Raw genomic sequence first — 22,403 nt, 5'->3', positions numbered from 1 at the left:
TGGGGGCTGGGAAGTTCCCCAAAGAAGGGAGGAAAAGGTTCAGTTTGTTTCAGCAGAACAGAGTTGTGAGAGCAGACTGTCTGCACTGTTTCAAGCAAAAAGTTTCACTCTCTGTCCCTCTGTTATCTCCCCACCTACAGTGCTAAGAGATGTTAACTGTGTCATAAAGGAATAAAACATCAAATGGAGTTTCAGAAGAACAAAGTTTGCTCAGCAGCACTATCATATACATTTTCTTTAGGGGAAAATGTAACCCCGGCTCAGCTCATTTCAAAAACTGTGCAAAGAGCATTTGAAGTCATCAGCAGAAAAACTTATAGAGCACGCAAAAAGTTGCGATTAGATGCAATCTTTGGATTTTGTATTCAAGTACTTTTAACAAGTGTAGCCCAGTTATTAAAAAAATTATACAACTGTTTATTTTCAAATAATAATAATGAAATAATAATAAGTCAACATGGAGCATTTTTAGATTAAAAGATCCCTTTCTGTGTGGATTTCTGCTTTACATGCTGCCTGTGTGCAGCTGGAAAAAAAACCCTAAAAATAATATATTTTCAAGATGTAACTTTTTGCATTTACACAAACTGATAAAAATTGGATGGAAATGTTTGAACCACCGCAGAGAATACACATTCCAGGGGCAGCTGCTGCTGCCACTGGACCGCTCACGGAGTCATGTCAGGTGAACACGTTGGCGTACGACCAAAATATAAAGCTTTAAGTTAAAAAAAGATGAAGCACGGAGATTAGTTTGGGTGATTTGCAGTGTCACTTTCATCATGTAATTAATACATTCTTAAACTGAACATCTTGCAAAACCAGATAAAAATAAATAATAATAATTCAACCAAACGTAGCCTATATGTCTCAGGTTATTACCATAAAATGCACAAAAGCAAAATAAAGAAGAAAACATCTGCATGTTTTTTTATGGCAGCATTTATTACAGATTTCAGTCGGGTTTCCCAGCAGCTTTTGTCAACAGTTACTTAGAACTGGTAGTCATATACAAATTTTCATTAGTCATCTACTATAAATATTACTAAATGAAAGTGAACAGGATGACTCTGAAATCACAACCGCCAGTCTGCTGTTTCCAAACACTCTATAGAACAGGAGCATAACTGGCCATCATCAGTTAGACAGGAACGCGGTCTAAGCTTTTCTCTTATCGGGTTCTATTTCTGCAAACAAATATAAACATAAATCTTGGGATTATCTGAGATAAAAAAAAAAAAGTTTACGTTTTACTGAGAAAGACACAGAAAGATAGAATGGGGGAGAAGGTAGAGGTAGGGGGAGGAGGTGGTAGTGGTGGTGGTGGGGAGGAGGGGGGGGTCGCGAGAGAGAACTTATGCGTGTGTGTGTGTCAATGTATGAGAGAGTTCACTGGCCTTCCGCGGCGTGTGGTGTGTCTGAGATTCGGTTGGACTCTGATCTTGAGGTTTATTTAAGCTGAATTCCGTGGGCTCATCAGGACCGCGTTACAAAAATCCTCCTATAGAACTAGAAAGAATGTGCAGCGCATACAGTTCTGCATAAGGCACAAAGGCATGTCTTTAGAGGTGGGGGCAGGCATCAAAAGACAGGCAGAGGAGGGATTTCTTTAGAGGCTGGGGGCAAAGAAGGTATTTCGGAGTTCCATTCATTGCCAGGGAGAGCAGGGGAGGCGTACAGTTTTGCAATAAAGGGTGCATTTCCAGGGGATGTTAGGAACTCCGAAACTGTGCCGTAAACCTCTGCACCCCTGCTCTAACTGGAAGTTAATTAGGGACGATATTTTCCTCTGACTCTTCGGGGGCTATATTTGATTTGATTCATTTGAAAGCTTTTAAATCTTTTTAGAAGTTGGTGCAAAAACGGGCAAAATTAGAAGCCCTTTAATGCCTGTTTGCGATGCATAAACATTACAAAAAAAGGTTTTAAAAAAAAGAAAGAAAAAGTAGTTGTGAGCAGATAAACATTTATCAGGGTAAAGGCGAATAAAGACTGGAAAAGTAGTGGTAATAAAAATGAAAAATCTCATCGAAGTAAAACTGAAAAGCAGCTCACATTTTTATGATGAACCTTTTCCGCATGGCTTTTTATTTTGCATGTCAGCGTGCGTGATTATTGAGTTCTTATCATTTTGGCATATCTGTTGGTTTCTGGCTGCCAGCAGCAACAAAAAAAAAAAAAAACGAAAAAAAATGGATTCTGATCCACCTAATGTTAGTTATTGCGACTGAAAGGATTCATTAAATCATGCAGATGTAATGCAGACATAACAGAAGAAATCCCGAAAGATGCATTACTACAAAACATTTTTTTCATAATATAGTAATGTAATAGTAATACAAGTCATATAACACATTCTAATTATAAATCTGGATTTGTGTTAGGAATAGATTTTATAGACAAAGAGGCATCTGAGAAGAGGAAACGTGTACATGTTCAGCGCATGAAAAGGTCTCGCAAGTTTTGATAACACTCAGAATAATCAGTTCTGTGTTTAACGGCGCTCTCTCTTTCTAAGCCATCTCCATGACTTTCTTTATCCAGTCCACGTACATAGACACGCGGATAAAGATGTTGGGCTGCCCCGGGTGTCCACAGCGCCTCATGGGGATGATCACCCCCTCGAGTACCCAACAGTCCGTGTTCTGACACGCCAGAGGTCCGCCATAGTCTCGCTGCAGACACACAGGAACAACACTCCGGGGTCATTATTTGTCTCTGTTATGACTGACTGTCACTGCTGAAGTTAGAAACATCTTGCAGTCACATCTTGTCCAGTTCACTTCCATTATCCAACTGGTGACTGTGTTTGATTTATAGGAACATATAAATAACTGTATGCGCTTTGCTTAAAGTAACTTTCATTATCAAACAGTTTTCCCAACCATCAGTATTTGAAGCGTTAAGTCCTAACACGTTACGCCGTTATTTTGTGGCACTTAAGGAACATAGTTTGACACTTTGGGAAGATACTTGTGTTCACTTTCTTGCAGGGGGTTTCAAGTATCTGCACTTTTAACACAAAGCTAGACAAGCAGTTGGTTAGTTTAGCTTAACACAAACAGCGGCGGAAACAGCTGGTGGAACCAGCTGGATCGGCTCTGCCCAAACGTAATGAAATCCACCTACCAGGACCTTATAAACTCACAGCTTAAGAGAACATTTAAACAGTGTCTCTTAAACTCACAGTTTAAGCACGTACTTTCCCATTTTTAAACATCAAACTATTCTATTAATTTTTACAGCTATTAATACCAAAGATGGTCAGTGCTGTGTTTCTGTTATGACTTGGTTAAGAAACCACTTCAAGCAGGGGACCTTGCATTTCTCCTGTAACATCACAGCGGCAAAGTTTTGAAATGGTCCACCACTTTTACGCAGATACGTACCTCGCACGCGCCTACTCCAGCTTGGAAGGCGTTTGTGCACATCTCATTTTCACGAACACGACCTCTGAAGTATTTGTTGCACTCCTTGTTACTAATAACAGACATGTGGGCCACATTGAGGACAGCCTCATTACCAGTCCCTTGAAAAAGATTAAGAAGAAGGAATTAGTTAGCAGCTAATGTATTTAGAGGCACAGTGAAACGAAAAGGAAGTTGGACAGCTGTTGAAAGATTTTGAAAATAGCAGTGCCATCTGTTGCTCAGTAGCCTGGATAGCCCTCATTTAGAAGAAACATTACTTCAAGGGCAGAAACAAGATGCTCGTTCTAAGGAAGACACCTTTTATTAATTATTCGAAGTAGAAGGGTACTGCATGAAGTCGGCACTTCCGAAGGATTATACTTGCCTCTTGTCTCGCCCCATCCTGCAATTTCACACCTCGTCCCCTCGCTTACAATGTAGCGCTCAGGAGGGAGGCAAATCTGAGAGACACGCGCATTAAACTCGGCCGGGCTACAGAAAGGGAGGAGGAAAAAGAGTCAGGAGGACTTTTAGGTATATGTCTGTGTACATATGCATGCATGTGTGTGTGTGTGCTGGTGGGACTTGACAGTACACACTATTCCAGTTGTAGCATGACCAGTTGAGACTCAGAAGGTCCGCAAACAATCTTAGTGAGAGGGATGGTTTGCACACCGGGTTCTCCTTCTTGAGGATCACGAAACAGAGTTCCCATCTTGGCTGAATATCCAGGCAGGTCAACGTAGCTATGCACACATTCAGATGATTAAGCACTATCAATATATATTAAAGCATTTTTGAGTTTTGAAAGTTTGGAAATTATTTACTTATTTACTTTCCTGATGAGATTTAAATGAACGGCTTTTTCTCTCTATCATATCTGGATGGTAAATCTGAAGCTTTGTAAACTGAGAAACTGAGAAATTTAGACATGTCTTAGAAATATCCAAAGTCTAACAGTAAGTCAGACCTATTAGAGATTTAATTTAAATTTCACACTTTTACATGCACTCACCAACCACTTTATTAGGTAGTAATTAGGTTCCTAAAACTGTGTTAGGACCCGTTCTGCCTTCACCACATTCAGATTCTATTGGATTAAGTTCTGGCGACTGTGGAGGGCATTCGAGTAGTCTGAACTCACAGTCATGTTCAAGAAACCAGTTTGATCAGAAGATGGACATCGTCAGCAACAACATTCGGGTAAGCTGTGGTGCGTAAATAATGTTCAGTTGGTATTAAGAGGCCCAGAGTGTGCCATTACATACCACTACCAGCCTGAACCGTTGATACAAAGCAGGATGGATTCAAGCTTTCATGTTGTTTACTCCAAATTCTGACCCTACTATCTGAGTGTCACTGCAGAAATTGAGACTCAGCAGACCAGGCAACATTTTTCCAATCTTCTGTTGTCCGGTTAGGGGGAGCCCGTATCAATTGTAGCCTCAGTTTCCTGTTCTTAGCTCACAGGAGTGGCACCCGGTGTGGTCTGCTGTCGACAGGCTGCTGTGTGTCTGCTGCATACCTTGGTTGTTGTAACAAGTGATTATTTGAGTTACCGTTGTCTTTCTATCAACGACGTCATCTGGACCTTGTCCATGTGTAAATGTATTAAATTACTGCCATGCAATTGGCTGATTGAATATTTGTGTCAAGAGCAGTTGAACAGGTGAACGCTGCCTCTCTTTACTGCTCTAATATCTTTGCATGAATGTTTTGCAATGATCCCAGTCTTCTTCATGCTCTCGTGCTACTTTAAACACACAAACACCAAAATAATCTCTGGTCTTTTGCCATTGTTGTTCTCTCTGTGGTATTTTACACAAGTAAGAAAACCTCTGCATCTGGTTTAAACCAGTACAGACAAGCTGCACGCTGAAATGCTAACGTGGAGTTGTTTTTATTTGTGACTGGACATACAACTGGAATCAGTTTTCTCATCTAACGCTTATTAAGAATAAACATTTGCAAAAATGCCAAAAACTTTAGATGTGTGAAATCAGAGAGCACTTTTAAAAGAACCAGACTTACCAGGAGGAGAAACACTGTTTGGTGCTGATCACCCATCTAGCATTAACCAGGGATCCTCCACAGAAGTGGTTTCCTTTTCTGCACACACACAGGTCAGAGGTTACATCCAACATAGCAGAAAGCCTTTTACTATAACTGTTAAACACCATCAGCTGTCAGACTCACCTGTCTCTCAGGCTCACCGTCCAAGGTGAGTTCCCAGGAATCCCATTCACTATACGCATTATGGGACTCGAATGGGCCCGGTCTTCTCTCTTTCCACACTCACTAAACTCCACGTTTTCTGTGATCACAAAAAGGCGACTCAATACTGTAAAACATATTTTGCAGATGTTTGAAATATATTAGAAAGCCTGCTCAACTAACCTACTGGTTCAGTGATAGACACTTTCTCCCCAGCTGTGTAAAAACACCAACAGACTGAATGTTAAACTCAAACTCTGGATGAACCATCACCACACAGCCCAATAAAGTGCTACAAGAGACAGGTAGAAAAGATCTGTACCGCACTGTTTGATGGCACAGTAGTCAAACTCTGTTTTGTGGTCTGTGGTGTAGCACCAGGGTCCGTGATGGTCACCATCTGGGTTGCGACAATAGTTTTCTGTCAGATTGGCATCTGGATGCGTTCTTGGGTTTATCCTGGAAGATCACACAGATCTCTTAAAATATATAGGCATGCTAAAAATGCTGAAAACACGACAGTCCTTCTGTTTGTAACAATATTATTCTTTTTTTCTTGCTCAAGACACTGTTACCAGCTATTATGTTACAGACCACCTTAATAAAATATAAAGTATAGAGCCTATTTTTTAATAGTACATTTTCTAATGTATTCATCGGTTCGAACAGAAAACAAAATCCACTCGATGTTAGTATGAAGTGCAGATACACTTTCAATATAAAGCCAATTAGTGGTCATAGTCATACATGTGCATAAAATAAATCCTCTGCTGTTTAATAGCTTAAATGTTTATCTTACTTTGTCCTGTGAGGCGTGTTAACGTTCCATTTCTGGCAGGTTATGCCCTTACGAGTTTTACGCACAGTGCCTCTGTAGTTTCTTCCGTTTTCATGGTAACAGTCTGGAAAGAAGACGAAAGACTTCATCATCATTGCAACGGCCATTACTAAGTATGGCAGACTGTCAAATGAGCATAATGGGACAGAACAACACTGCACTTTGTCTTCATTTAGAATCAAAGCTACATTTGAGGTGAAGTCTGGGCATTACAAAGTTTCTTATTTCTGCCTTATAATAATGGTATGCAGAGAAATTATTTAATTGTTTAACAGAGAAAGAATTTTTCAACATGGTAGTTTTATTTACAATGCATAAATCATTTCTTTTAGCACACGGTAATTAAATTATTAAAGGGAAAAAAATGAATGACATATTATGAGCCCCTGAAAACTGACCTTTTTGTTGAGCCATAGCACAAACCGCTGCTGTGCAATGGTGTGATTTAACTTTTATATTACAAGCTTTGAGCTTTATAAAGTTAAACCTGAGGTAAACCTCTTCCAATTTACCCATAAGTGAGCTGCCACTTGAGAAAGCATTGTGCCAAAATCAAAGTTAAAACAAAATGGATTCACAATCTTTCTAAGTGTCGAGAATTAGAGTGAGAAGTATCATCAGGAAATTCAAAGAGCCGCACAGAACAAGCCTGGCAGAGGGAGAAAAGATTTTAAAGACTCGTGAGAGATGTCTCTAAAGATTTACAGTGGGGCAAAAAAGTATTTAGTCAGCCACCGATTGTGCAAGTTCCCCCACTTAAAATGATGACAGAGGTCAGTAATTTGCACCAGAGGTACACTTCAACTGTGAGAGACAGAATGTGAAAAAAAAAATCCACGAATCCACATGGTAGGATTTGTAAAGAATTTATTCGTAAATCAGGGTGGAAAATAAGTATTTGGTCAATAACAAAAATACAACTCAATACTTTGTAACATAACCTTTGTTGGCAATAACAGAGGTCAAATGTTTACTATAGGTCTTTACCAGGTTTGCACACACAGTAGCTGGTATTTTGGCCCATTCCTCCATGCAGATCTTCTCGAGAGCAGTGATGTTTTGGGGCTGTCGCCGAGCAACACGGACTTTCAACTCCCGCCACAGATTTTCTATGGGGTTGAGGTCTGGAGACTGGCTAGGCCACTCCAGGACTTTCAAATGCTTCTTACGGAGCCACTCCTTTGTTGCCCGGGCGGTGTGTTTTGGATCATTGTCATGTTGGAAGACGCAGCCTCGTTTCATCTTCAAAGTTCTCACTGATGGAAGGAGGTTTTGGCTCAAAATCTCACGATACATGGCCCCATTCATTCTGTCCTTAACACGGATCAGTCGTCCTGTCCCCTTGGCAGAAAAACAGCCCCATAGCATGATGTTTCCACCCCCATGCTTCACAGTAGGTATGGTGTTCTTGGGATGCAACTCAGTATTCTTCTTCCTCCAAACACGACGAGTTGAGTTTATACCAAAAAGTTCTACTTTGGTTTCATCTGACCACATGACATTCTCCCAATCCTCTGCTGTATCATCCATGTGCTCTCTGGCAAACTTCAGACGGGCCTGGACATGCACTGGCTTCAGCAGCGGAACACGTCTGGCACTGCGGGATTTGATTCCCTGCCGTTGTAGTGTGTTACTGATGGTGACCTTTGTTACTTTGGTCCCAGCTCTCTGCAGGTCATTCACCAGGTCCCCCCGTGTGGTTCTGGGATCTTTGCTCACCGTTCTCATGATCATTTTGACCCCACGGGATGAGATCTTGCGTGGAGCCCCAGATCGAGGGAGATTATCAGTGGTCTTGTATGTCTTCCATTTTCTGATGATTGCTCCCACAGTTGATTTTTTCACACCAAGCTGCTTGTCTATTGTAGATTCACTCTTCCCAGTCTGGTGCAGGTCTACAATACTTTTCCTGGTGTCCTTCGAAAGCTCTTTGGTCTTGGCCATGGCGGAGTTTGGAGTCTGACTGTTTGAGGCTGTGGACAGGTGTCTTTTATACAGATGATGAGTTCAAACAGGTGCCATTCATACAGGTAACGAGTGGGGGACAGAAAAGCTTCTTACAGAAGACGTTACAGGTCTGTGAGAGCCAGAGATTTTCCTTGTTTGAGGTGACCAAATACTTATTTTCCACCCTGATTTACGAATAAATTCTTTACAAATCCTACCATGTGAATTCATGGATTTTTTTTTCACATTCTGTCTCTCACAGTTGAAGTGTACCTCTGGTGCAAATTACTGACCTCTGTCATCATTTTAAGTGGGGGAACTTGCACAATCGGTGGCTGACTAAATACTTTTCTGCCCCACTGTAAGAACAACTACCAAGACACTAGTAAATGACTTAACCAAGTTAGGAATTGTTGTTTAAAAGAAGACAATTACTAGAAGCCTGCACAGGAATGGACCCCGTGTGGCAGATCAAGTAATAATGTCACTTCTGGTGAAGACTTCGCTTTGTCTTCCAAGATGACAACAACTTAAAACAAACGTCGTTTTTCGAGAAGACCAAAGTGAACTTCACTGAGTGGCCTGCACAAAGTCCTGACTTTAATCCCACTGAAGGTCTGTGGAGAGAGAACTGAAGACCAAAGTGAATAATAATCCTGCCCCTAGTAGTTTTGGCTTTTTGAGAAATAATTTCGTTGTTTTGTTTCAGAGTAAAATAATGTAAGCATCCAAAATTGTCTCTTTGCTGTTTTTTTTTTTTTTTTAAAGTATATTTGCATAGGAGGGCTAATAATTCTGTCCTCATCTATAGTTAAATGTTCAAACAGAGAAAAAGAAAAAAAGAAACAATTTCTGGCGACTCGTCAGATATTCCAGGGATTTGGGGCTCTCGCTGGAGGGGTCTTCATCACATTGATATTACAGCCCTGCACGTCCTCATATGAATATTCATACAGTCGATGCATCGTAAGGTCATCTTTATTCATTAATGCCAACAGGAGCCTGTTTGCTGGATTCATATTAAAATGGAGAAGAAGGCTAATACCCTCAGCTTCTATGTCGTCTGCACAGCGTTTAATTTGCAAGCAGAGAGCAGTCCTCATCGCTGGGACAGATGTGAAGCACCAGGGAGCCTCCGACCCATCTGGGTTACGACAGTAGTTCTCCTCCAAACCCCTGGATGAAATGTAAGATTCAGCTCATCATTGATGCATTAAATTATTGGTCACTGACACTGTGCCGGGTTAGTGTAGAGACACAGAGATCACGCTGAAATAACTAAGTTCTTGTCCCCCCACCCTTGAGTGAATGAAATGCTGCTAATCACTTCTGGCATGATGAGCGATCACAGCATCACAAAGAAGTTTAATATTCATTTCACATGCATGCTGCCACTCTGAGAGCGATCTGCTTTTAATGGAGAATTACTGACTATCCATCATCTACTGCCAACTGTCAGCAGAGAAATAAGATGCAAGAAATCTCACTGCAATGACGTTTTGACATTAATATTCATGTGCAATGCAGCGAGAGCACTATCAAACTAACAAGTTGTGACAAAAAAAAAAAAGACTAAATGAAAAGGTTAACCTTAACAGCGATCAACGCTTACTTGCACTCATATATGTTTGGGTAGAAGGGGTGCTCATGGGGTTGCTGGGCATCCCACCGCTGGCAGGGGATGCCTGACGTGGTCTCGTTGACTCTCCCGCGGTAATCCTCCCCGCGCCCACGGAAACACTTGGTGGTGAAGCTGGAGCGCTGGCGCTTCTCTACGTGAACTTCAGCTGGAGAGAAGGAACAGGTTAAAGATGACATAAACATCAACAAAATGCAGGAGAAAACGAAAGTTTGTTGGAATAGTCTCATGAGATAAAAGAACAACGTGACCTCATTTTTTAATGAATCACCTTTAAGGACCAAATGATGCTGATTTACAGCGGCAGAGAGAAACTACGCGGAGGATCAAATAAACACAGATATAAAAGAGGAGAATAATTACCTAACGAAACAGGATAAAAATCATGAGAAAATTAAGATGTGAAAGTGACGGTGAAAACACAAGAAGCTCAGGAAAAAGCCGTGGTTTCCACGTGTGAAGGATAATAACATGTTACATAATACTAATCACACCACAGGATGGCACTGTTTTATCGTGATCTTCTCTTGTGTCAATGATTCTCATTGGAAATCCCCAGGTTACACAACTTCTGTTGAAATTTTTGGGAGAACACTAATGCCCTGTTTATTTGATTTGTTTTGCTGGTTGTTCACGTTCTCTCTTAGTCCTTGAGTGTATAAAAAAAAACACACGTGGCCATCATCTACCTGCTTTAGAATTACAATTATTTTTTAAAGTATGGGCCTGTATGTCATGAATGTAATTTAAAAAACAAACAAACAAACAAAAAAACCCAATAAAACTCTTAGCTATTGTTAAAAGTAAGCAACATTTTAAAGTGCCTTTCATAGGCAAGAGTTACAAAGACCTACAAAAATACACTGGAATTAAAAGCAGTACAAAAAGGCATAGAAAAAAAAGGCTGGGGGGGGGGGGGGGGGGGTGTAATAAAACTACTATTACTACTACAACTGAAGCCACTATATCTGGCAAACACAGCCTGTTATACAGCCTTAAATCAATGAAAAAACACTTTTTAAAATTGATTCGTTTAAAGAGAATCATCGTCTGCCCTGAAATGTCTCACATTTCTGAACGCAATTTGTACAAACACAGAAAAGGTGATTTTTCTAGATTTAATTACAGCAACTTAATGAGACTCTCTAATCCCACCGTCTCAGAGTACTACAGGAATCAATTTGGCTTCCTCTTTCTTGCCTGAGGGACCCACTGACAAGAACAGAACAAACAAATAAGCCACAAGTTTAATCCAGTAAATTTATACAGTGAGAGAAAACATTACAGTAACATCTAGTAATTATCTTACTCGCTATATAAGCCAGCAATTTTGCTTATAAACATTTCCAAAAGATACTGAATTTTGGAGAAGAAAGAAAGGATGGAGATTTTTTGCCTTTCCTTTTTCCTCTCTCTGAAAAAGTAAAAGTAAAGACTCTACTATAGGATTTGTTCCAGTAAAGGTCCAATAAATGCAAGCTCTTACTACATCGGCTGATGTCACAGTTTTCCCTTTCCACCTCAGGGTCAGTGGTGTAACACCAAGGCACCGGAGAGGCATCAGGGTTACGGCAGTAGTTGTCATCTAAACTCTTATCAGGGTACCTGAAAAATACACATAGGCAGGTTTTTAATCACCTGGAAATGGAAAAAAGAAATGACTTAAATAGTTCAGGTGCAACAGCAAAATATGTTGTACAATGCTAACTCAGGTGCAAACAAAACAGTAGTAATGATTGCATACTTTTCAGGTTGGTAGATGTGTTGGTGAGGGTACTGCTGGTCCCATCTCTGACACTCTCTGCCATTCACAGTGTGGTCAACCTGGCCCCTGTAGTCCTCTCCATTACATGTGATGCACACCTCTGCAAGCAGAATGACTCACAAAGTGAAAGCTGCTTGAAGTAAAGAGAAACACACATTTTTTTAACAGCACTTTTTAACAGCTTCTATAATTGCTGAATAATTTTCTTAAAGCACATTTAAAGAATGAAACTTGAAGCTATTCATGAGGCAACTTGAAACAGTAACTATTGTAAGTGCACTGCTATCAGCAGGTAAGCCAAAAAACGAGTAACAAGTTTTCCAGTTCCACCAAATTAAAGTGCTAATTACGAGACATTTGGAGGAAATAAAGCTTACGTAAGGCTTTACAAATCTCACATTTGCAGTTTAGATAAGCAGGATGATGTGTGGTAATTTATGGGATGTACCATCTTTGCATTGGGGAATGTTGCAGCTTTCATAGCGTCGCTCCGGGTCGGTGGTGTAGCACCACGGACCGATCCGATCCCCATCCGGATTCCTGCAGTAGTTCAGCTCCAGACCATTGGTAGCTGTAGGAGTCCACCTGAGAAAAAAAAATAATTTTCAGTTAGTCAAACACTTTGGTACAACTGGTCGTTTAAAATAAAACAAACAATGCAGTTGAAGTGACAACTCCGAAATCTGGGAGTGTCAACTTCTAGTGTGGATGAATAATATAGACGCTGCAGCTGTTCTTAAGCCTGAGGGATGGATTCAGACAACTATGACAGAAAGTGACTGGGTTCAATCTTAAACACTTACAGATGTATTAATGGATTTTTACAAGCTGAAGAGCACACATATCTGACATAAATTTGTTTTGGTTATCACATGTAAATCTGCTATCATTTGCAGTTTTATCAGGCACACCTGTACACCTCCTTCACGGTGGTGTAGTTAGAGAACTGCTGGCCACCTGATGGCTATTACTCAGATATTCATCACGATTTAATCGCCGTCAGGTACAGAGAAAAGATCTGGCTCCTTACTTTGCTCTGAAGACTGCTTATGATATTTTGCTTATCAGTTTTTCTGAAGAAAACAGGCACCCACACTGGTGGAAATAAGGCTTAAAAACAGTGAAATTTAGAGATACCACAACAGTGAAAGGGGTACGAGCAGTAATGCACTCTGGCTTTCTGCCTTCAGTCTGGCTTTAAGGGAAATGAAAGACATGGTTATTCAGGAAAGTTTCTTGAATTTCCCACCTCTTCATCTCTCTCCCACAATTGGAAAATAATTATAAATAGAGCTGTGCTGTTGTTCACCTCTGAACTGAAAGTGAAATGCAGCACTTTATCTTCACAATGTTTTTTTCCAGTACAGTGAAGATGTAACTCACCTGTGATCGTGAGGAAATTTGGACCACCACTGTTGGCAGGTGAGTCCGCTTCTTGTGGTGGACACTTTGCCTCGATAGTCTTCCCCTTTACCCACAATGCACTTCCTTACATAGACTGCATAAAAAAAAGCAATCAGTGGTTACAGTATCGATGGGAAGCACTGATCTCTGTGATATCACCGATGTGAGTCTTACCCTTCTTCTCATAAAGATCACAGTTCACGTTTCTCTTCACTTCTGCATTGGTGCCATCACCCACCCAGGGCAGATGTTTACAGGTGACAACTGGACGAGTCTCATAGTTGAAAGCTCTAATGTTGAGAAATATTTTCACGTCAAAGCTCTTTACTTTCAGAGGATAAACCTGATGTCTGCAAAGTGTTTTTAAATTAATTGGCGAACATTTTAAAGTTATTTTTAAGAATATTATGTTTAACATTTAACAGACAGTATAATGAAAGCCCGACTGATATACTGGCAGGGATGACATGTCAGCTGATTGCCGATATATCTGTGTCAGCATTATTAAATAAATGCTGTCTTAACTAGACCCCGATTGGTAAAGATACAGATTTTAATATTGATATCAATACCAATATTTAATCATTTAAGACTATTCTGATATATCGGTTGATTTCTTTTTCTTTCAGGGACACAATTCACTGTTTGTTGTGTTTCTGGTGCTCCAAACATGTGTTGCAGACAGTTAAGTTCATATTTAGAAACTATGAAACAGCAACATGATGTGTTTGAAGAGTGTTTCTCCCATTTCTTCTTCTTTCTTTTAAATTTATTGGCATTTATAAATGTCGATGTTGCTGGCGATTACCTAATATCAGTAGATAGTAATGGCCCGCCATTATTATCTACTGTTCTAGTCTTAAGATGGCAAAACTATGGGGAAAGAAGCTGCAATGACAATGTTGATAGTCCAGACTGAATAAGGACTCATTCTGTGGTGGAAAGCCTCACATCATCTAGCCTTTTACTAATAAATATCTACAAGGCTAGACATTCATTCCAGGGTGGAAAGGTTGTGCAGCATACATCTTTAATGGCTTTAAAAAACAAGAATTGGGTGCACAGGTTTTAATTGACTCTAGATTTCTCAAAGCCCTGAGTCCATTAATATTTGGTTGAATGTCCCTTAGCAAGTTGCACCTCAACCAGATGCTTTTGGTTTCCATCAACAAGTTTCTCGCACAATTCTGGCTGAATATTTGACCACTCTGCTTGGTAGAACTGGTAGAGCTCATTCAGAATGGTTGGTTGGTTTCTTGGCATGGATCCGGCTTTTAAGCATAGTCCACAAATTTTTATAGTCCAGGAGGTCAGGACTTTGTTGTGGAAAAACATTCCAGAAGTTTAATGTCAGCCTGCTTTATCCTTCCAAAACTTTTCATGTGAATTTGTCCTGCTGGTAATTTCAACCATCTAGTTGCTAATTTGAGCTGAAGAATTTGGTGGTAGTCTGCCTTTTTCATTATTCCATCCACTTTTTGCAATGTGTCAGTTGTACTGGCAGTAAAACAGCACCAGAGGATGATGCTAGCACCACCTTCTCCTCTTTGTCATACTAGCCAAACAGCTAAATTTCTGTATCACCTAACCATAAAACTTTAATCGAGAAGGCATTTGGCTCGTCTGTATGGAAAGCTGCACATCTCAGTCAGCATGAAAGCGTCAATTTTGAAACGGGGGCTTCTTTCTTGGTTGACACTGTTTCAGTCCTTGGCGATATAACTGTGAACGGTGAGTCAGGTGTTCTTGGCGGTTCCTGGGTTGCTTCTGAACATCCTAATTAATTTCCTTTCATCTAAGGATAAGAGTTTAGGTATTGTTCTGGACCTTAGTAAAATTGTGACACATCAGAAAAGCTTGTACTTATGTGCAATTGTTTAAACTGATGATCTTAGAATGTGCAGTTGTTTGGCAATGGCTCCGTTAAGCTTCAGGAATGGACTTTCCAAAGCCTTGATGTTAACCCTACTGAAAATTTGTGCACTATGCTTAATCAGAAAACTTGAATAATCCCTAAGGAAATCAAAAGCCTTGGCCGTACCAAGAAGTCAGCTAAATGAACTCCATCATTTATGCCAAGAACAGTGGTCAAATATTGATCCAGAATTATGCCAGAAGCCTGTTTCTTTTACAGATGATTTTTTTGGCCTTTTAGCCTTTATTGGATAGAGGCAGGAAAGCAAGGAGAGGGCTGTGGGACTCGAACCTCGGTGTACTTCTCTGCGGTCATACGGGAAATGGTCGCCTGCTAACCCACTGAGCTAAACCAGCACCCAGAAGCTTGTTGATGGCAAAAAAACAAAAAAAGCCCCTAATTGAAGTGCAATTTGCCAAGTTGCACTTCAATCAGAAGCACCTTCTATTGACTAACTATTAATGGGGGTGTATACTTTTGACCCTGTGTGAATTAGAGAGAATTCAAAATATATCAAAAAAAGTTTTTTGCCCAATTCCAAATTCCCAAAGTGACAATGACATCCATATCTATTATGAGAATATGTTTTAAGTTCTTGGCCAATTTATAAGCAAAGTCCTTTTGCAAACTGTAATCTTTAAGTAGTTTAAGTGTGTTGTTTACCTGCAGTCCAGTGACTGTGAGCAGCGTGTGGCACAGTCCTCAAGGTTCAGGCCTGGTAAAATCTGCACTCGAGCAGAGTTCCAGGAGGTAGGAACGAGCTCTCGGCCCTCCGAGCGCTGGAAGTCATTCAGAGGACTGCGGTACCCTGTTCATGTATAACAAACCACAAACATAATGCTTACAGACTGATGTGGGGACCATGCAGTATCTGCATCTGTTTAGTCCTGGTTTTAACTGGAGAGCAGTGGCACCACATGGAATATTTGGGCAGGAGCCTGGACACATATAACCTTTGGACCAACGCTCTGCTGCTAGTTTGAGACAGCAGATATCCAGAAAAGGTTTGAACAGCAACAGTTACACTACTGGTAACTCAAACAGGCCCCCGTTAACACAGATACTGCCAGTATACACTAACGAAATGATAAAATCCATCACATACTAATAGTGGTGCTGTCAAAATGAAAATAGCTGTCTTTTAAAATAGTTTATTTGTTTTGAAAGTGCTCATCAGTGCAGCTTTAATTTCCCCCTCAACCATAAATCGATGGTTTTTCAACGTGATTGTTGTCACCTTGTCAACTATAAATAGATCAACAATCAACGATGACAGAACAACAGTGAATCAATGTTATTTCAATGTCAGTGTCAGGTTTCATCAGTATTTCAATGTTGTTTCAACATTGGTTTTGTGTTGACATTTCAATCCTGACGATTCTGATGGTTCCGATGGAAAATCAACATCTGTTCAATGTCTCCTTGCTATCTGGGCAGTCAGGCCTCATCATCTTTAACCAAATAGATTTAAACAACCAAAAATAATGAAAGTAGACAGAATAACTAAGAAATTAATCAAACTTACCAGTGACCACTCCGACAGTCAGGAGAATGCACTGCAGAAACGGTTTCATTGTTTGAATCGGTGGAAAATAAAACTATTATAATCACGTTATGGGGGTCAAAACGAGATCTCTGCTCTAAAATCTCCTGTATTTTGATGCCGTGGTCAACTTCAAACAACGAACAGCTCGACCTGACAGGCAGAAAAATACCCCCAGAAGCTCAGCACGATGTTAAACATCCACACAAAAAGTCTAAATCACGACCACCCACACGCCAGCGTCGCGCCTTTGCTCAAACAGTGGCCCTAATCCCCAAAACACAGCCGATCAATACATGTATTAATCATTAATGAAGAGTGGCACATTGGTCCTTGTTCATGAACCTTCTTCATGCCCCTCAGATATATAAATATTTGCATCAGGATTACGCTCAATATCCTGAAAAAAAAAAAAGAAAACTTGTGATTTTCTTTTCTGCCACAATGAACGCAATTCTCGCCACAAACGCTAGACGTCAGTAGGACGATTTCCAAAGGTTTTTCTCTTTCTCTTGTTTTCCGGGGGAGATAAACTGAAGCTAAGCTGCAGCTGGTTCAAGAACCTGTCTGACTTTCTCTGTTTTGCACCTTTAATCATCGGGGATTCACAGTCGGGTAAGAAAAGGGAAGGAGGGGGTTGTTATTCTGTCGCCACGTGTGTTTTGAATGATGAGCATAAAGCACCTAGATAGGCGAGTTCGATGTAAAATAAAAATGATCTAATCTGGACTTTGATCCGACTTGTTTAACCCGCAGCTGCGCACACACTTCTGTCTGCTGATTATGCGTCCGTGGAACATCCGATTAAGTCCACGCTGATCTTTGAAAGCACGGGGATCGTGGACAAACTTCTTTAAATAGTCTATTAATAGTTCTCCAGGCTTCTTGAATGACATTCAAAGCTTTTCTTTGGATGTCGGCTTTTGTTCTGTTCTCTCTCGATCGTGATGATCTCACACTGCTTCGATAATGTTGAAGTCTGACCAATTCATGACTGATAGTGTTATCAGATATGCTTTTACCAGACTGACAGTGTGTTTGGGATCATTATTGTGCTGAAAAATGTTACATAAAGTTACATGAAGTTTATCTTTCTGTGCTTGCACTTTGTAAGGAAAACAAAGCAAATGAAGTTACATAATTGCATTTTTATGGCGTACACCCATTATGGTTGGGAATTTTATTTTTTAGCATCTCCACAAGACTTTCTCTCTCTGCAAAGAAATATGGTCCTCTCTTGGAGTGATCTTTAATTCTGTCAAGAGACAAGAGAAGAGCTTCACAGAAACTGGCGGCATAGAAGATGATTGGGTTTTCCACCTGAAGGAACTAATATTGTTAAAGAGAAGGAAAAATGGGAGGTATAACAGAGTGGAAACCCATGTGAAACAACTGCTTTCTCTTTCTTCTGTTGTTGTTCAGGATGGCAGCTGTTAAAATGACGGAGGGTACAGTGCAGGTGGAGAGCTGCAACGCGCCACTGTTTTACAGACAAAGCGAACCTGTGACAGGAGGAGCAAAAGTGTCGGTTCTGCTTCTTCACGGCATACGCTTCTCTTCAGAAAACTGGCTCAGCATCGGCACTCTGGAGACGCTGGCCAAAGCGGGTTGCCGCGCGGTCGCCATCGACCTGCCAGGTGCGTTTGTCAGGGAACAAACACCATCTCCTTCCGTCACTCAGCTTTTAACTGAAAAGTCAGCATGACCAATGAAACGCAGCAAGGCAACAGGCTGCCACCGGCACATAAAGAGCTCCTAAAAGTCTCAGGGTCAAACTTTTGGCTCTTCGCTGTTTTGAATGCTCGCAAATATTAAATTGGGACTATTGACAGTAATACCTAATTGTGTGGCCCTATGCTAACCCTTCTGAAAATGAAAAACAAACATTAATTAAATATAAGCTGGGATATATGAGTTATAACTTGTTTTAATTTTTTGTTTGCAATTTATTGCTTAAAACTTTTATTTTAAAAATGTAAGTTTTTCAACAAAAAGTCTCAAAAACTCTGTTTCTTAACTTTCTTATTGTTGTTTATATTCTAAACTTTTTATGAGAGCTTTTTTTAAGCTAGCTGTGTCCTGTCGTTTTACCTATTTTCATAGGTGAAACTTTAACTTTTTGCATTATATTTATGGATATGTATTTGCAGTTGGCATCAGGACTTTGGCTTTGTTTGGAAAGTCAAATGTGCATGGGGGCTCAAATTTGAAGTGAACTGAATTGCTTCCATGAGTCATTGTTACAGCCCGTGTTCTGCTTGTTTTTAGAATCTGGTATTTTTGTCTCATGCTTTGACAGCCTCTAGTGATGATCTGGCAGGCACTCTACAATTTATATAGATCACTGAGGCAGCATGGGCCCAAAAGAAAAATGTTTGCCTTGGGGACAGTAATTACGTTAATAAGTCAGTGTCCATCAACAAACCTTACTCCTCTCCTCCTCTTCTTTTCTCGTGCCTCCCCTCTCTCCACAGAACTTGGTCAGTCTAAATCGGCCAAAGCCCCAGCGGCAGTGGGAACACCCGCCCCTGCAGGTTTCCTCAAAGAGGTGTGTGAGCAGCTGAATCTAACCCCGGCGGTGGTGATCAGCCCATCCCTTAGCGGGATGTATTCCCTGCCCTTCCTCCTCGAGCACCAGGCTCTGGTGCGAGCCTACATCCCTGTCGCTCCCATCTGTACGGACAAATTCACAGCGGAGCAGTACCAGAGCGTAAAGGTAGAGTCTGTGTGTGAGGATATGCCTCTGCTTGATATTCCTTTGTAGGTTCCTCTCCTGCAAAAGTTTTCTTTTTTTTCTCTTTTTTGGTATAGTATATGCACTGTCATTTCCTTTTTTAAAGGATAACTTGAGCAGCTGCGAATATCATCCAATTTTCCAACTCTTCTTTTTAAAAGAGACAGTGACTTTACCTGCACAGATGCCACTGGCTTTCATCCAGCTCAGAATTGTCTTAATGGGAAATCAATTGTAGGCACATTAGCCTGAAAAGCAATTTGTCTAATTTACTTATTTAGAACAAGCACTTAACAAAATTTGCTTTCCTTTATAAACAGTTTAAATGCAGAAGTTGTACATTCTTTTTTTATTTTAATCCAAACAATATTCTAAAGACTCAGCTCACACATTAAAGTCTCAGCAATTATAACGCAGCAAGAAGATTGGCACGAACAGGAGCAGTTTTTCTGTATAATGAGTGTTTTTAGTTTTAAAGGATGTTTTGCAGAGAATACTTTTGGATATCATATTTAATCTTTTATTAAGTGTTTTAAAAGGCACACTGTTGGTTTTATAAATAACAGTTAAACAGCTAACGGGGAATGTTAAGTGACCAAGTTTTACTTTACAAGAAAGATCCTAAAGATTTTAAGAAAAAAAATCAGATAAATGAAATTTAGCTATTTTAGAAATAAGATGGAGATTAGAAAACACTCATCATAACTGCTTAAGAAATTACAAAGAAGCTGGTCAACCCAGGGAGCAGAGCAAATCTGGTTCTGACAGTATGTTTGCGCTAATGTTGTAAACCTGCTCAACATTTGGCAATAAAACCCTTTCTGATTCTGATTCTGAAATCATTAAAAACCCAAAGGGTCTCTGCGCTTGATACAAAGAACCTGCTCCTCTGTCCTTTTTGTGACAGGTTGTTACAGGCCTCTGTATTTGTATCTCCACTTTCAGCAATCTCTTAGCAAACAAAGAGACATCGGAGCAGCAGAGTAACTCAAAAGATGGACAATAGAGTAATAAATGCAACTTACTGATGATAAAAAAGCATAAAACAAACATTTATGCTGTCATTAAGTGTCAAAGTGTGTTACAACTAAAATAACTAAGCCGGAGTAACTGCATTCATGTGTATTTCTGCAATGATGCAGTGAATATGTGGGAAACGATTAAGTTGTATTCACAAGTTCTTCAGGTTTTCTGATGAAGTAATCTGATCGATGTTTTGTACCAGTTAAACAAAAACTGGTACAAAAATAAATGCTTTTTATAACCTTTTACTTGTAATAGAGTTTGTTCATATTGCTGTATTTTTTTTTTAATAAGATGAGAGATCTGAACGTCTCTTCTCAGGCTGGAAAAACTAAGACTGTAGTTTTTCTCACTTTTATAATTCTTATTGACTACTAGACACATAAATCTGTTACACCTAAAATCTTTTAGTCTTAGCTTTTCACAGGACTTGTTTTGATTTCCTTCTTTCCGATTTTTTTTTTTTTTTTCCAGCTTGAGGTGAAATTTAGGACATCTGCAAAATCCCTTTAGCTATGGGTTTGAATTTAAAAACAAATAAAAGAGAGACAGATTTTCAAATGCCAGAAAAAGGACAGTGGAAATCACTCTGCAAAGGGCTCTTTTTTTTTCTTTCATTATTGTTGTGATTTTTGTGTCCAGGTCCCATCGCTGATCGTTTACGGTGACCAGGACCATCAACTCGGGGAGGTGTCGCTCCGTAACCTGAGCAATCTGGCCAATCACAAAGTGGTGGTGATGAAGGGAGCAGGCCACCCCTGTTACCTGGACGACCCAGACACTTGGCACAAAGCTCTTACAGACTTCCTTAACACGCTGTGAAGCTCTTTGCTGTGCATTAGCAGCGCGATCGCCAAGAATGCGGTCACGCATAGGCAAACACATTAATCACTTGGGAAGAATTGAACTCACGTATTCCCAATGCTTAACCTGATTTGTATGTTTTGATACGTCTGCAAATCGGGCCTTTTCTAATGGTGACAGCAGTTGAACTTTTCCTTAAAAGGTTGAAGCCTGAAGCTTTTTGAGAAATATTGTTTCTTAAATGAGAAAACCTGATGTCAGTCTTGAATCTGTACACTAAACACAAAGCTCAAGTCTGCAGCCGACTACTGAACCCAGGCGTGTAGGATTACGACACGTGGTTCACCCACATCACTGAACAGCGTCCAGTATTTCCACTCTGGAAACTTTGTTTCCTGTTTCGTTGTTGTAAAATATTTCGTTTGAGTAATTTTGGTTTAATTTAGGTGACTGAAGCTACAGTTCACTAACATCATATAAAATGACCGTGGTTGTTTTAGTGTTTGAGTGCACACAAAACTGCAAGTCTTCCAACGGTCACCTGGTCAAGGCTGCGAAGCAAGATAGAAATGTGTTAAACATGTGTCGCTTTTATGTCTCAGTGTTTCTGTCCTAATGCAGTTTATCTGACTTTGCAGTAATCATTACAGAACTGCCTGAAATCAGCACGAACGATGCCTTAAATTCGCCAAAGACCATTTTTCAATATAACTGAACCCAAGTTTTAATAAAAGAATGACACTTTATGCCTCACACACTGAAACTCTGTAATTATGAAGCAATCAGAAGGGAGCATGTTATGAACATGGAAATGTTCGTGATGTGTCTAAATGGCACAAACAGAATAAAGTTCAAAGAGAGCAGGCTGCAGGTCACTTTCATGTCTCTGCACCATGTTACGTTTGCCAAATGCTAGCTGCCTACACATTGCACTCATACACACCAGGGTTGTATTAATCGTCTCATCCCAGCGTTAGAAGTGAATATTTTTAATAAAGCATCATAATTATTATATATTTGCTTGGTTCTCAACAGACTGTGTTTTCTATTTAACCGAGGAGTTAAAGCAGGTAACGTCAAACTGATTTTACATCACGGGCCACAGACAGCTTCGACTTCAAGTGGGTCAGCCCAGTGAAAGTACATGAGAAACATGTAAAATTACAG

At 40.1% G+C, this 22,403-nt stretch overlaps 2 protein-coding genes across 2 annotated transcripts; one reads left to right on the top strand and one right to left on the bottom strand.

Annotated features, from left to right (window-relative positions):
- Window positions 1-924: 924 nt before the first annotated feature.
- On the bottom strand, window positions 925-16,926 carry mst1 (macrophage stimulating 1). The gene is made up of 18 exons (XM_086292775.1): window positions 16,658-16,926; window positions 15,796-15,940; window positions 13,392-13,507; window positions 13,197-13,311; window positions 12,262-12,398; window positions 11,793-11,913; window positions 11,535-11,653; window positions 10,022-10,196; window positions 9,455-9,585; window positions 6,424-6,526; window positions 5,947-6,083; window positions 5,808-5,840; window positions 5,607-5,724; window positions 5,442-5,519; window positions 4,010-4,156; window positions 3,796-3,902; window positions 3,390-3,529; window positions 925-2,675 (listed from the first exon to the last, which is right to left on the bottom strand). The coding sequence occupies exons 1-18, from the start codon at window positions 16,704-16,706 to the stop codon at window positions 2,514-2,516; spliced, it is 2,133 nt and encodes a 710-aa protein (XP_086148901.1). The 5' UTR covers window positions 16,707-16,926; the 3' UTR covers window positions 925-2,513.
- Window positions 16,927-17,138: 212 nt separating this feature from the next.
- abhd14b (abhydrolase domain containing 14B) lies at window positions 17,139-22,246 on the top strand. Its single transcript, XM_086292777.1, has 4 exons — window positions 17,139-17,290; window positions 18,098-18,312; window positions 19,150-19,391; window positions 21,075-22,246. Exons 2-4 carry the CDS (start codon window positions 18,099-18,101, stop codon window positions 21,252-21,254), a joined length of 636 nt encoding a protein of 211 aa, XP_086148903.1. The 5' UTR covers window positions 17,139-17,290; window position 18,098; the 3' UTR covers window positions 21,255-22,246.
- The last annotated feature ends 157 nt before the right edge of the window (window positions 22,247-22,403 follow it).

Source organism: Aulonocara sp. 'chitande type north' Nkhata Bay, linkage group LG5 (assembly GCF_057382095.1).
Source record: "Aulonocara sp. 'chitande type north' Nkhata Bay isolate Kocher_YH1m ecotype deep benthic linkage group LG5, A_spYH_male_GT1.1, whole genome shotgun sequence".
NCBI classification, from domain to species: Eukaryota; Metazoa; Chordata; class Actinopteri; order Cichliformes; family Cichlidae; genus Aulonocara; species Aulonocara sp. 'chitande type north' Nkhata Bay.
Note: the sequence above shows the minus strand (reverse complement) of the source record. Positions and strands in the feature narration are given on the sequence as shown.

Excerpts from the sequence above, each read along its gene's own strand:
- abhd14b (XM_086292777.1), top strand. The coding sequence starts at position 18,099 with ATGGCAGCTGTTAAAATGACGGAGGGTACAGTGCAGGTGGAGAGCTGC. Across the intron at positions 18,313-19,149 it reads GGTCGCCATCGACCTGCCAG|AACTTGGTCAGTCTAAATCG; the intron begins GTGCGTTTGTCA and ends CTCTCTCCACAG. Across the intron at positions 19,392-21,074 it reads AGCAGTACCAGAGCGTAAAG|GTCCCATCGCTGATCGTTTA; the intron begins GTAGAGTCTGTG and ends TTTTGTGTCCAG.
- mst1 (XM_086292775.1), bottom strand. The coding sequence starts at position 16,706 with ATGAAACCGTTTCTGCAGTGCATTCTCCTGACTGTCGGAGTGGTCACT. Across the intron at positions 6,084-6,423 it reads AACACGCCTCACAGGACAAA|GATAAACCCAAGAACGCATC; the intron begins GTAAGATAAACA and ends GTGATCTTCCAG. Across the intron at positions 5,520-5,606 it reads ACGGTGAGCCTGAGAGACAG|AAAAGGAAACCACTTCTGTG; the intron begins GTGAGTCTGACA and ends GTGTGTGTGCAG.